This window comes from Pezoporus flaviventris, unplaced genomic scaffold, assembly GCF_033815535.1.
Source record: "Pezoporus flaviventris isolate CSIRO_AGI_PZ_B2104156 unplaced genomic scaffold, CSIRO_AGI_Pfla_v1 ptg000509l, whole genome shotgun sequence".
Classification (NCBI taxonomy): domain Eukaryota; kingdom Metazoa; phylum Chordata; class Aves; order Psittaciformes; family Psittacidae; genus Pezoporus; species Pezoporus flaviventris.
The window spans coordinates 54,574-69,332 of record NW_026893056.1 but is presented as its reverse complement, the minus strand read 5'-3'; the positions used below and the strand labels follow the sequence as shown (position 1 = coordinate 69,332).

At 50.9% G+C, this 14,759-nt stretch overlaps 1 protein-coding gene across 4 annotated transcripts in view; it reads right to left on the bottom strand.

Moving 5' to 3' along the window:
* LOC133263874 (nuclear pore complex protein Nup98-Nup96-like) overlaps positions 1-14,759 on the bottom strand; it is a 37,870-nt gene that overhangs the window by 8,624 nt on the left and 14,487 nt on the right. For all 4 annotated transcript variants that reach the window (XM_061443721.1, XM_061443723.1, XM_061443722.1 and 1 more), the window contains 12 exons: positions 13,023-13,156; positions 12,136-12,323; positions 10,841-10,957; positions 9,813-10,114; positions 9,031-9,144; positions 8,293-8,431; positions 7,497-7,674; positions 6,602-6,766; positions 3,143-3,319; positions 2,055-2,208; positions 1,088-1,508; positions 86-315 (listed from right to left, as the gene is read on the bottom strand). In XM_061443721.1, coding sequence (XP_061299705.1) covers positions 86-315; positions 1,088-1,508; positions 2,055-2,208; positions 3,143-3,319; positions 6,602-6,766; positions 7,497-7,674; positions 8,293-8,431; positions 9,031-9,144; positions 9,813-10,114; positions 10,841-10,957; positions 12,136-12,323; positions 13,023-13,156 — 2,319 coding nt within the window. The remainder of the gene's footprint in view (positions 1-85; positions 316-1,087; positions 1,509-2,054; positions 2,209-3,142; positions 3,320-6,601; positions 6,767-7,496; positions 7,675-8,292; positions 8,432-9,030; positions 9,145-9,812; positions 10,115-10,840; positions 10,958-12,135; positions 12,324-13,022; positions 13,157-14,759) is intronic.

Genomic DNA, 14,759 nt, shown 5'->3' with positions numbered 1-14,759 from the left:
CCTTCTCTTCTCCAGGCTGACCCAGCCCAGCTCTCTCAGCCTGAAATCAATCTGACCTGGACAGTTTTCCAGACTCCAGCCTCACCTTCAGTCACAGCAGGATCCTCAGATGCTTTCCTGACCCAGTCAGCATAGTCATGGATAGCAGAAACTCCTGGGTTAGGCGCTAGAAGAGGGCAGTGCTCATCCATGTGGACAGTGCTGTGTTTGAGCTTTATCTCCAGAGGGATGAGATACAGTTGGTTTTCTCTGTCCATCGTCCGTTGTGCCAAGCTCAGCTTCTCCACGTGAACCTTGAAAGAGGATTCCGAGAGTCTGGAGGAGGAAAGGAGATAAAACCAGGCAGTAACGTTCGGAATTGTTCTCCATCCATGTGAACTGCTCCACCACAGAGCTGCTGCACTGTGCAGCTTCTCCCAGCTGGAGCATAAGGACAAAGACCTGATCCAAGTTCAACAGCCAGCTATGAAAATCCTGGGTACAGCCTAGGACTTAGAACCAGCCTCTGCCCATCAAACCTCACTGAACTCTGTGCCTGAAGCTCTCCAAAGGCAGCAGCACACCTTATCACAGCCAGAGCATTCTGGGAGGGCACCTCCTTCTCTCAGCACATCACATCTGCTGGAGAGCATCCAAACAAGGTTTTTGGAGGACTGCAGGTGCAGAACATCCAGCTATGCTCCGGTCACGGTTAGGGATGGAGTCACACAGCCCCGGGAAGCTCTGTACTCTGCTTTGCACAAAAGCAGAACTGAAGACACCCAAGGAAGGCTGAACAAGAAATTCCTTGGGCAGATCAGATATCCTCAGGGAGGCTCAAGAGCAGATTAAAGCTTCCTGACAACAATTCTGAGCTCTCTTTAACCTTCAGCACAATGACAGCGTTATTGGTAAGAACCTAACTGCTCTTACTACAATACTGCAGGTCTTTGAGATTGAGAGCTTGGTGAAGTAGCAGCCTGACAGATACCTCCGTGGCCAGTGTGGTCTTGCACCACTTCTGAAGGGATACGGACCTACAACCAGGGTTCTTTCAAACGCAAAGAGAGAGAATGTCAGAGCCATGCCAAGGGAAACTGCTACTCACGGCTTGGGAGCGACGGGAGTCGGCAGGAATCCATACTCCACCGAGTCGCGCTGAAGATCTTCCGCGTCACCCGATGCACTCAACTGATCTCCACAGTTGACGAGGGTCCAGTTGGGTCCCCAGCCAACGCGAAACGAGCGGCCCATGAAGAGTGCCATGTCCATGAGCAGCTTCCCTTTCCCGTGGGTGATGGACGCCTCGAGGGGCACGAGGCCCTGCTGCCTGCGCACCCCCACTGTTCTCATGGGCACCTCGGGCACCGCCGGCGGGACGGAGAACACCGGCTTCAGCGGAGACGTCATCGACCAGAGGGCAGCGGGAGCGGGACTGCCCGGAGCCTGCGGCCCCTTGAGGTCCTGCCCAGCAGCACTGGGGGACTGGGAAATCACAGTGGCGAATTTGGACTGCAGCAGCCCACCGACTGGAAGGGAGAAGGGAGAACATGAACAGGGTGCTGTACGTTCATGGAATCGTGGGATGGGTTGGGCTGCGAGGGACCTTAAAGACCACCTGGTTCCAATGACCTCTACTAGGAGCCCCTGTGTCCAACCTGGCCTTGAGCACTGCCAGGGATGGGGCAGCCACAGCTTCCTGGGCACCCTGTGCCAGTGCCCACCACCCCCATAATGAAGTACAGAAGTGTTGCTCCAGTTTGTCTCCGTTTCTCACTACCCAAACCTATTTTAACTGACAACACATTCATTTAACATAAGCCAAGTCTGATTCCCGGGTGCTGTCACAAGAGGAAGCATCTCCCTGTCTTCATCTCAACCCATGAGCTTTTCTCATCCCATTTTCTCCCCCATCCTATTGAAGAGGAGGAGGGAGAGTGTGGCTGGATGGGCAACAGGCTGCTGGCCAGAGCTGACCCACCACAGCTCTGCCCTGTGCTCAGCCAGTGGTAGGACTTGGTTAGTATCAGAACCAAAACCTCTTTCTTCAGACAACAGGTGGTTTCTCACAGTACCTGAGTATCTTTTCTGTCTATGGGATTTTGAGATTGGGAGCCTCGGGGAGCAGATCTCTTGAGAAGAATCCGTTTTCACGGGCTGCTTCCCAGGATGATGATCCAGGATCAAATCCAGGTCATCTTCATCAGTGAGCAGGGAAGCTTTCATGATCTGCAGAGGTGGCAAGTCAGGGCTGCATGTCAGCGCTCACTCGCAGCAGCAGCTGATCCGCTCAGCTCCTTCCCCACCAAAACCACCTGTACAGCTGCACATGACCAGACAACCTCCACATGCTACGAGGAGTCCCAGTGACAGCGGAGGCAGGAGTGAGCTTCAGGGGATGAGGATCTCTGACAACCAACTGCTTACATCAGTGTCACTGGCCTGGGGAGGGATGGGTGCGAAGTCCCAGAATAATCCTGTTTCCTCAGCTCTCTGCTCTACTTGTTTATCAGCTTAAAAACTTCAGGACTGGTTTTTCCTTACAAATTTAAGTAACCAGCAGAAGCCCATAGGTGTTGAAGGTACAACCCTTCCACCAAACAGTAACACCAATCAAGACCAGCTCTCCCATTACCTTGTGGTAATTTCCCACCTCCCATTCCCATTTCCCACCAACTGGGCCCAAGGCATCCTATGTAGGGATCAGTTCAGCTTATCCCACCCCTCAGAATTCTGCCTTTCAGATGAGTCTAATTTTTGCATTCCATGCCCATGGCTTTAAGGTCCCTTCCAACCGGAACCATTCCATGATTCTATGATTACCACTCACATATTAGGCTTCTGTGTTTGTGGTAAGCCTTTGTAGATACGAAAAGCTTCATCACAGAATGGTTTGAAAGAAAACTCATCTAGTTCCAACCCCCATGTCTAATCTAATCTCAATCTCCCCTCGGGCAGGTTCAAGCCATTCCCTTTGTCCTGTCCCTACAGGCCCTTGCCCAAAGCCCCTCTCCAGGTTTCTTGTAGCCCCTTTAGGCACTGGAAGGGTGGCTTGTACTATGAGTACATTACCTGGTACGTACCTGGGGAGGCAAACTGAGCTGTCAGTGCTAAACATTACCAAGAGCCCCTTATCAGAGAGGGGCTGTCACAAGGCACCCACCTGCAGCACGTGGGGGTTGATGCCCAGGGTGGATGCGATGTGTGCTGAAGCGGGCACTGCCTCCTGCTCTTCCATGACGTTGTCTTCCAGCAGGGGCTCCTGGGGGGGCTCCTGGGTGATGTCAGCCATGTCACTGTCCAGCTCCACCATCCTGCCCAGCTGCTCCACGTCTGGGGTCTGCAGAGACAGGCAGAGGCTGGGTGAGCCTACAACAGGTTGCAAGAGCTTTGCAGAGAGAAAGGATTCAACAGCTTCAGCAATCACCTGCAAGCGGAGCGCAGGACTCCCCTGCTTGGGCCAAGCCTCCACATTAAGTTTAGAGATGAACACACACAACCTACTCCTGTCTTCTTCCGAGTTGTAACAAGAGTGCAAGTTACAGTGAAGAGAAGTCAGGGTTTAGCGAGGCGCTCCTGAAGTTCACCAACATCCTCCAGGCAGTAAGGAACTATTCTTCAGCTTTCCACTTCTCATGTGGCCACCAAAAGGGAAGTTTTGTGCACCCTGCCTTCCCCCCCACCTGCTCCCTCAAAGTGCTGCCACACAGAGAGGCCTCGGTTCAGCCTTCAGAGGACTGAGCACTGGGTGATTCTCCAGCACCAACATGTGGCTGATGAGCAGAGGAGCTGCTGCAGGAGCTGCTGTGTTTCCCTGCTGTGATGGGGTACAAACTAAAACCACTGGGTCTGCGTTCCACCAAGAACTTAAAATGTGTGAAGTGGACACCAGTCCCCTTGAAGATCACCTACAACTGGGTCACAGACCGTGTGTTGTGCACACATCACTGTTTGCAGCTTTAAACCTGGACACAACTGGCACAGGACTGGAGAGCTGGAGGCTTTTCCCCACTGATGTTGCCCTTATCCCTGCATGTCAGCAGTGTGACAGTGAATGCAGTTCTCTTCCAATCTGCAGCTCAGTCTCCCATAACTACCAGTAGATCAAGGCAGGAGGAAGAATAAACTTCACAATATTACTGATGGCAATCACATGGCATCACCTCAGTGATGAGCCCGACGGGACCTACGCACACCTTAAGTCATAGAGTCATGGAATGGTTTGGGTTGGAAGGAACCTTAAAGCTCATCCAGTCCCAACTCCCTGCCTTGACCCTGTGCCAGCGCCTCAGCACCCTCCCAGGGAAGAGCTTCTGCCGAAGAGCTCAGCTCAGTCTCCCCTCGGGCAGGTTAAAGCCATTCCCCTTGGCCTGGCCCTACAGGCCCTTGTCCAGCTGGGGACCAGAGCTAAGATTTTAAGCAGCCAAAAGTACTGGGAATGCGTGTGACTTACTCTGACCTCTCTTCGGTTCAAACGTACTTAGCAAAACCACGTCCAGATTCATCTCTCTGACTTGCAAACCATTAACGACGGTTTTCGTTCCCCAAAATCGGAACACCATTGTGTTTCATTTCCCAAACCCTGGCAAACAGCATGGCTTCAAAACCTGCCCCACTTGGGATGTAAAGCATCTCAAAATGCTATTGGCTGCTCTGCAGGAAGCATTTAAAAGGATCTAGAATTGAGGTTTTTCCTTCCCTCACTACTTGAATATTCATGAATTTATTAACACTGCAAGGTCCCAGGGAATGATTATACCAGGGACCTGGCTGCATTAAAGCCCAATGAAGGGAGTGGTGAAAGTCATGTCTGTGACCATGGTTTGACTTGTAGATCTGCTGTGCACAGCGCAGGTGTGTATGGACACCACTCACTAATGCTCCCTCCACCACTGCTCCAAGTTCTATCTTTCCAGACCCCGTGTCTGGCTTGATGTGCCTCATCTGATAACCTTCATCATGTTTCCTGCCCGATTCTAATGATCCAAGAGCAGCCCTTGAACGTGCTCTTCCACTCCTTAGCGGGACTTCCAGTGCACGACCTGCCTCTGTTCCTGTGCTCATGTATATGCAGCGCTTCTGGAAACCCAAGTAAGCTGTGAGCATCAATGCTCCCCAGGACACACATATCTGAGCAGCAGGGAATGGTCAGACGGGCAAAACGAGAACCGCCTAAAGCATCTCGGCTCACATGGCGCAGGCTGATCACTGCTAGGCCAGGAGGTACCCTTGGGCTGACCTGCTGGCTGCACAGCCCAGCCATGAGTGGCATTCTGCGGGGGGTCTGTTCTATCAACCAGCTCCTGGCTGCAGAGCCAGGACAGCCCCGAAGGGCCTGCAGGGCTCTGTCACCCTCTGTAGCTCAGTACCAGCTTGGGGAGTGTCACCACAGCCAACAGGGCGGGAGGAGAGCTGAGGACGGGTCACACCTAATTCCTGATGTCTGCTCCTTGTCAGGCCAAGGGGAATGGCTTTAACCTGCCCGAGGGGAGACTGAGCTGAGCTCTTAGGCAGAAGCTCTTCCCTGTGAGGGTGCTGAGGTGCTGGCACAGGGTGCCCAGAGAAGCTGTGGCTGCCCCATCCCTGGCAGTGTTCAAGGGCAGGTTGGACCCAGGGGCTTGGAGCAAGCTGCTCCAGTGGAAGGGGTCCCTGCCCGTGGCAGGGGGGGGAGCTGGAGGAGCTTGAAGGTCCTTTCCAAACTCAAACCATTCCATGACATGCAATCAAGAGCCCAGTTCTGGGAGAAAATGGTATCTGCTCTCTGCTCTTGCTTTTTAGAACAAGCTATTCCAAAAGCCACAGTTAGCTCACATTTATCACCCCCACATGGCACAACGAGTACATTCCATCCCATCAGTGCCAGGATGGCTCCCAGGTAGGCTGTTGTTTCACCACAATGAAGCAGCTCCTCCCTTAGCTTGACAATATCCATACTAATTCTATTTGGAAAACTTGGGAGTATCAGCTGCCATCTGACTACCCTTTAAAACAAAATAAAAGGCTTTTTTACCATTAAACTCATGTAAGACCTTAGGGGACTGCCAGTGACCTGGATCAAATGCCACCTTCCCTATTTAAGAGAGAGGCACAACTCTGAGGATGTTTTACAAAGCTTTAAAGCAGTCACATCCAACACAAATACATTTCAAATCCAGCATGTAACAGCCTTAAAAAAAGTACTTTTTAATAAAAATAGAGCACATTCTTAAACTAGAAAGCACATTCTTGCACACTGACTGATGCTAAAGTCAAACTAATGCACAATGGCACTCTCAAGGCAGGCAGTGCAAGGTGCTGTAACTATACAGTATATATCTAATACGTACAAACCAAGGTTTCTTCCTAAGTGGTGCAAACATGCCAAAGTCAACCCAGAAACTGAACAAGAAACAAAGGCTTAAAGCTTCCCCATCCCTCCCACATCCTCAGCACGAAATGTCAAGTGTCTGAACGAAAAGGAACAGGCAAACACTCATCAGGAGGTCAGAAGAGCTACTGGATTGCACAAGGTTTTGCTCTCCGGTTTCCAGGCTACTGGTTGCTTCCACAACCCCTCCCCAGGCACAGCTACTCCTCAGATTCCATCCTAGGCATTCCCTTTTAGTCACTGTCCTTCTTCTACCTGAGCTGGAGGCGTTGGTTTGCCATTCAGGGTCATTTGCTGGGGGGGCAGGTGCCCGGGGGGCGGCACTGGGGCGGTTTTTAACTTCTTGATGTCCACTTTGGAAGGATGTTCCTCCTCTTCCTCATCCGAGTCTTGCAAGCCGTACTTGGAGAAGTGTGCCACCTGCATCAAGAAGGGCAAACACATCAGACCTTGGAAGAGAGGATTCAGGCATCTATTTCTGGAAGGCCTCAAGTTTGAGCTGGCCTAACTGGCCACCTTCCACAGTGGCTGGGACATCTAGAACCAGTTCAGCTTTTGCGCAGACCAAGACCACCCGCGGCATGCAGGTCTGAAGCCAAAGATGTTGTGATCATTTTGGTGAGGACTCCTTCCAGTATCTGAAGGGGGCTATGAGGATACCAGAGAGGGTGTCCTGGGTTCAGCTGTAACAGCTGGGCTTAGACCATGACAGAGGGACTCTTCATCAGAGACTGCAGAGACAGGACAAGGGGGAATGGGTGTAAGCTGAGAAAGGGGAAGTTAGGTTAGATATAAGGCAGAAGTTCTTCCCTGTGAGGGTGCTGAGGGGCTGCCACAGGGTGCCCAGAGAAGTGGTGAATGCTCCATCCCTGGCAGTGCTCAAGGCCAGGTTGGACAGAGCCTTGGACAACACGGTCTAGGGTGAGGTGTCCCTCAGCCCTGCGGCAGAGGGTTAGAACTGGATGATGTTAAGATCCTTTCCAACACAAACCATTCCATGATTCTGTGACATTTTGCACTACAGCTCAAGGACCTGAGACAGCTCATGGAAGTTTAGGAAAGTTTCTGAATTAGAATGCTCAGGAGATCCAAATTTCAGGCTATTTCCACCTTTCCTGAAGTCACTTCACAGCCAGGACAAGAACATTACCTTAAAGACCCAGGATCCGGTCTCCGGGCGGTATTCCTTGAAGCGAGCGCCCTGCTTCCGAGACACAGCCTCCAGTCTCCCTTCATAATTCATCTCTGCCAGTCGCTCAGGGCTTTTGATGGGGCAGCGAGAGGTTTTATCTGTAGGCCACACTCCATCTAAGGTAACTTCAGCTCGCCTGGCAAAGACAGACAAAAGGGTAAGAGGCTACAGGGGGGTGAGGCAGAGCTACTGCATTGTGTGGAGGAGCTGAGAACTGAACACATGGGCTCAAACCAGCTTTTAAAGCTAGGTTCTGGTTCAGAAACCTGCAGGTATCATCCAGTGACTGTGCCATGCTGTGATCTCCAGGGAGACCTTACTTTCAGTACTTAAAAGTAAAGATGGGGAGAGACTTTTTAGCAGGGGCTGTTGTGACAGGACAAGGAGCGATGGTTTGAAACTAAAAGAGGGCAAATTTGCACAAGATAGAAGACATTTTTTATTATGAGGATGGTGAAACACTGGCACAGGTTGCCCAGAGAGATGGTGGATGCCCCATCCCTGGGGACATTCAAGGCCAGGTTTGGATGTGGTTCTGGGAACCTAACCTAGTGGAAGATGTCCCTGCTCATTACAGGGCTTGGACTAGATGAGCTTTGAAGACCCCTTCCTAAACTATTCCATGACTCCATGATTGAATGCACAGCCTGGATTCAGATCTCCTGGGAGCTGCCTGCAGCCACAGCAGGCGACCAGTGTCAGACACAACCCCCCTGCAAGCCCCATCCCCACAGAGAACATATTTAAACCCCACCTATTCAAGCCTTCACCAATGGGTGGTTTTCTCTCATCATCAGGGTAGACAACAACTTCTTTCCTACGGATATGCACAATATCATCCAGGTTTAGGTTGGTGAGATTTACTTCTCCATCAAAGTAAATGGATCCATAGCCTGCAAAACAACCCAAACCATCACACTGTGTCCATGACAAGTCACATGCCAGAGAACCTACGTGCCTGCTACACTCCCCCACCCTATCATTGACCTCTGCCACGTCTCCAGAGCAGAGCACAATGGTGGCTCCTTCCCAGTGTCAACACACTGGAGATGTGTTCCCAACTTCCTTATAGCTAGTTCTTTTGCACAGAAAGCTTTTTGTTATCACTTGGTTATTTATACTGCCAACACAAATGCGAAGCATTTGAGTAGATTTTGTATTAAATAAAAGGGTAAAGAACACACTTTGGGCTGAAGGTTCTTCACCCAAGCTCCATACAGCACCTCAGATGGAAATGATGACAACCATGAGGTGTGCATCAATGCTGCAGCAAGTCTGGATTTTACAACCGCAGATTTTGTTCTTCTCACCTTGAACCTTCTCAAGTCACTCCAGTCTGGTAGTGCTACCAGGCTGAAACACTACGAGACCCGAACCCAAGTTATCCAGCACCAAAGGGTGCTGTTCATGATCACACTGTGGGTGCAGAACTCAGGCTGAGGTTCCATGGTGTAAAGTCCCTTCCAGCATAAGGTGAGCTGCCCGTGCTTACCTCTGCGACCAATGGTGAAGCCCGTCACGACACACTCGTTCCTGTCGGTGGTGAGTTTCGCCAGCTCCTCCATGGAGGGCACAGTGTAATAGCCAGCTCTCTTCAGGACAATGCCTGCAACACAGACACCTTCAGCACTGGGCTGACAGCGCGTTTGCAACTTCAGTGTTTCACAGAGCCCTCACTGCTGCCTAAGAGCTCAGCTCAGTCTCCCCTCGGGCAGGTTAAAGCCATTCCCCTCGGCCTGGCCCTACAGGCCCTTGTCCCAAGCCCCTCTCCAGCTTTCCTGCAGCCCCTTCAGGTGCTGGAGCTGCTCCAAGGTCTCCACTTAAGGAACTTTCTCTTCTCCAGGCTGAATCAGCCCAGCTCTCTCAGCCTGGCTCTAAAGCAAAGCTGCTCCATCCTTTTCAGTTCCTACAGTGCACTTTCCACACGGGTAACTACCAAGTGCTGCATCTCTTAACTGTGAAATCTGGCTCATGAACAGCAGACAACCCTGTTTACTACTGCAGAACACTCACAGCTTGGGTCCTCCTCCTCCCTCTCACACATCTCACTACCTCAGTCTAATATTAAACTGGGTGATGGAGACAAACTGCTCTTGACTCAGCAGAAACAAATTCCACACTAGATACGAGATTAAAAAGCAAGATTTGGGTTCTACAGAATAAAGGAGGGGACGCAAAGAGCAAAAGCTGAGGGTCTACAACAGCCAGAGAACTTCACTGAACACCCATGGAAGGCTGTCAGGAACCACACAGCTACCCCAGCCCCGGGCTCACCTGCAGGGTGCAGATGATGCATCATTTCCGGCTCCTCCTCACGCTCATCCTGAAGGGAATCATCATGGAAAGAGGCATCCTCACTGCTGCCTTCCAGGCCGTTCCGCAGGGCCGCACGCATGTTCAGGGCCACGATGGTGTCGTCCACGTTGTTGTGGTGCTTGTGCAAGGAGTTCTCTGCAGGCTGGGGAATGGGCCTGGCAATGGGGTTCGTGTAAAACCTGCTCACCTCGTGCTGATCCTCGTCCTCCCGCTCCCCATCCTGCCTGTGGTTTTCTTCGGGGGGCACTGACAGGAAGAACCTGAGGGCAGGAAGGATGAAGTTGAATGATTTAGTTTGAGGGGACTGTGGCAGCACCCAAACTCTGGTGTCTTTTGTGGCAAAAGCAAAATGGACCATGACACGAACTGCAGTCAGCAGACCGAGGGAATTGTTCCCCTTCACTCTGCCCTTGCCAGACAACTCCGCCACTTCACATCCACTCTGGGGCTCCCATTGCAAGAAATGTAGGGATAAGGCTGGGAGAGGGGTACCACAGTCATGGAATGGTTTGGGTTGGAAAGGACCTTAAAGCTCCTCCAGCTCCAACCCCTGCCACAGGCAGGGACCCCTTCCATAGAGCAGCTTGCTCCAAGCCCTGTGTCCAACCTGGCCTTGAGCACTGCCAGGGATGGGGCAGCCACAGCTTCTCTGGGCACCCTGTGCCAGCGCCTCAGCACCCTCCCAGGGAAGAGCTTCTGCCTAAGAGCTCAGCTCAGTCTCCCCTCAGGCAGTCATTCTTGAAGGCATTCCTCTCAACTGCTGATTCTGGATGGAATGAACTGGTATGTGACCCTGCAGGAAGAACCTATGGCCAGTTTAAGAGGAAATAAATCTCAAGAGGTCAGCACGCTTCAATGCACAGCTATGATGACATCCCTGACAGTAACCACCTAGTCTTTTAATAACTCTAAGAGACAGGCAGAACCAGTCTGCATTTCTCACAAGCACACACACACGTGGTGAACCACATCACCCATCTCCATACCTATCCCCATTCTCCGGGTACTCTGAGGGAGAAGCCAGGTCTTCATTTTCCCGATTGACAGGAGAGAAGAGGCTGCTGCTGTTGAGGTTCTTCAAAACCAGCTTTTTAATGCTCTTCCTGAAAACAAACCACACCAAAGAGAAACTGGGATCTAGCCATGGCATGAATCTGTATTTCCAGCTTAATTTGTGTGCTGCAGGGACCACAAACAGCTGTGTGAGATCTGCTCCCACACTCAGGACACATCACGTTGTCTGTAAGAGCACTGCAGTAGCTGAGATACTAAAGCTCTCTCTGGAGTTCCATTTGTGGCTTTGCTTTAGGAGTAAGTGTGAGATGCACACGTCACTGAATTTCAAACCCTGAGTTCATTAAACCACAGTAATCTCTGCTTTACTAAACAGAGCTTTTCCAGCAGGGAAACCAAGTCTGGCTTCTGGACACAGGTTCTTCTTCACTACAGGGTTATTTTAAGAGTGAGTCAGTGGCCAGGCTAAGGCTGAATCTGCAACCTGAAGATCACTGAACTACTACACTCACTGCACCCAAAGAACTGCAAGCATCCCTTTGCTCTGATCTTGTGATCAGTTGGTGATTTTCAACTTAACTCTGAGTAATTTCCTCTCTGCCCTCCCCCTGCAAAGCAAACAGATGGTTCAGGCTGAGTTAGAGACAAACCAAGATCACAGAAGTTACAAAATGCTTCAGAAAGCCTGTGCTCAGAGGGACGTTCAAGGAAGGATGCATCTTCCTCCAAAGCTTTTTGCTGTTTGTTTTAGATAAACTCCAAAGCTTTCCAAAGCCCTTTTCAATGTGGTTGCCACTGATGCTCTTAAAGCCTGAACCCAAAAGCTTCACTAGGGTAGATCCACAACATCATTACTTAGTTCTCACAGAGACATCCATGGATCTGACACAGAACCAGCCATGGATCTGAAGGAGAACCTGTGCCAGGCTGTGAAATGCCCCAAATCTGCCTCCATAGCAAGCGCATTAGCAACCTAATGACACTTCCACCTCAGGAGCAGGAAGTATTACACCCTACAAGCTTTCTTGTAGCAACTCCTAATTGACCTCATAGCAGCTTTGCTCCACTCATGACATGACATGACCTCATTTTACAGCTTATTTGGCCTTTGCAGCTTAAGCTGAACTTCAGCTCCTCTACCAAAGGAGGTTCAAGCTTTACAGACAATTAGCTCTCGCTATTCCTATTTGAATAGCCAGTCATGGAATTCAGGACCCTCTAGAGGAGTTTGCTTCCTCTCACACACAAGCACAAGAGAGACACTAACTTTGGCATGAATGCCCCGTTGGACAGGGATGGCTCATCATCATCAAGACCATCGAAGAGGTGGGATTTGGCAGGGCCAGCTGACTGCAGAGCTTTGGGTCGCACCCTGGTTGCTGGACGAGGGGTCAGTTTGTAGTGGGTGGGTGTTGTTAAGGCCTTCTGAGCTGCTGGGTTAGTTGGTTTCAGCCTCTGCAACAAAAAGATAGAGAATTGGAGGTTTCAGACCATTCACTGCTGCTTTGGTAAAGGTGTGTGGTCAAGGACCTTTTAAATGAAAAGGGGGAAGAAGGAAAGGGGGAAGCAATGAACAAAACCAGACACAAAGCTGGGTGACAACACATAACAGAAGCAATGCCAAGGATCAAAAGCCTCCACTCACTCACTGAAGGGCTAGTAACAACCTATAGATGTAGCTTTGGAGCAGCCAGCCTGGGTGTTCAGCCCAAGCAGAGTGACTCTGGGGACAGACCAGAGGTGTGGGCACCCCAAGGCCAGCAGATGGAGCAAGGAGGCCTCAGTGCCTGGAGCAGACAAGGGTCTCTGCCCCAGCCATGGAGGACAGTGGGGCCCCTGCTCCTACAGGCCCTTGTTCAAAGCCCTCTCATCTTTCTTGTAGACCCTTTAGGCACTGTAATACAGAGACCATTGCCCATCTCTATCCTCGCAGCAGCAATCAACACCAGAAACCCAAAGTCCAGGCTCTGATGCAGGTGAAGGCAGCGAACAAAGCCACAGCACAAGCTGTTTGCATCCCGGAGAGTATAAGAAGTTGCTGCACCAGCATGAGGGTGCAGATGGCAACTTATTTAGCTGCTGACTGTACTGAAGTGAATACAGTGAGCACAAAGCAGAAGTCTTATCCGTAAAACTATGTTCAGGTGGACTTACCTCTTCCTTCTTCTTCGGGTCTGACATGGGGTTTCTGAAGAGTGGAGAATCTCCAAAGGGTGAATAAGTCAAGCTGTTGAGATGCTGCTGAAGCACTGCTTGCTGGGCAGCTGATGCATTTGGGTCTGTCAGTGCTGTAAAAGAACATCAGGTTTTAGTTTTAACAGTTTCACGGTTAAAACAGCAAATCTACCCGGGTTCAGATAGAGCCAGAGTAGGAAGAAGAGCCAGGCTTCCAGACACTGCATCTCCTCAGAGGAATACACACCTCTCTGTGTATCACCTCGAGCGTTCCTTTCCCTGCTCCCCACTCACTGCTGCTGCAGCAGCCTGGAGCAGAAACCAGATTCTATTCCCCATTAGTATCGGCAGCCACATTCAGGAAGGTTTTAATAGTGAAAAGCTGAGGGCACAGAGAGCTGCACACCAGCAGCAGGAGCCTGGCCCACCAAAGCCTTTAACTATTGACACCTGGAGCACTTTCCCAAGGGCAGGAGGGAATATTCCATGCAGAATGTGACATTCCTGCTGCAGCAAACAAACGTATGGGCCTGGAGTCCCCTCTGCAACCACAACCTCCTGGTTTTGTCTCTCCACCTTCTAGCATCTCATTTTAATTCCCATTAAATTGCTGTAATTGTTCACCCCATGAAGAGTGAATGCAAGAAAGCAGGACTGAATCTGTGCATTCCCAAAGGACAAACCCACTCCAGATGCAGCAGCTCACTGCCAAAGTCTGCAAGGGGGAAGACTGAGACAACTGGTTCTTATCAGACCAAAAAGCTGGTTTAACTGATATGTTTATGCTATCCTATCACAGGTGCTGCCTACAGAGGTGAAGGCTTGGGTCATCTCTAGAGTTACTCCAAGGGAGGTCCAAGCATTAGAATTACAGAAGTATGATGGGAACAAGAGAGAAGTATGGAAAACCTGACTGCTACCACTCATGAGAGAGCATTTCACCATGAGGAGGAGAGAGCTCCTCTCAGCCACACCTCCCCTGTCATGACTGGTATAGGAAGCTACTGTGAGGGTCACAGAACAGTGAGACTGGAGGCACCTCTGAAGGCCACCTTTAGCTCAGGCCCCTGCCAAAGCAGGGCCAAGCTCAGCTCTCTCAGCCTGGCTCCAGAGCAGAGCTGCTCCAGCCCTCGCAGCAGCTCCATGGCCTCCTCTGGGCTTTTGCATCTCCCCTTGTTGAACCACTTGCTGGCCTGTTTCTCCAGCCCATTGAGGTCCACCTGGATGGCAGCACAACCCTCAGGTGAATCGTGAATCAGCCACCTCTGCTCTTCCTTCTGTCACCTGTATACTTACAAAAGCTTCTTGTTGCCTTTGACATCCCTGCCCAAATTTGGCTCCAGATGGGCTTCACCCTTCCTAAACCCACCCCTGCATGCTCAGACAACATCTCTGTCTTCTTCCCGGATCATCCTTCCCTGCTTCCACCTCCCATACGCTTCCTGTCAGTGTTTAGCTTTTCCAGAGCTCCTCATTCCTCCAGAGGCCTTCTGCCACCTTGCCTGGCTTCCTGCTACACACTGGAACTTACAACATGGTATCCCAAGAGCCTGGATCTGAAGACCATTTATTTCCCCAATACCCACAAATTAAACCTCTTTGGCTTTCCTAACTGGAATTACTGAGAATGCCAACGCTACATCTCCCTTTTCAGTTTCTGTAAGCACCTAGTGTTACTGCCCCAAATTCAGTGATGGAAAATACACTGGTAATCAT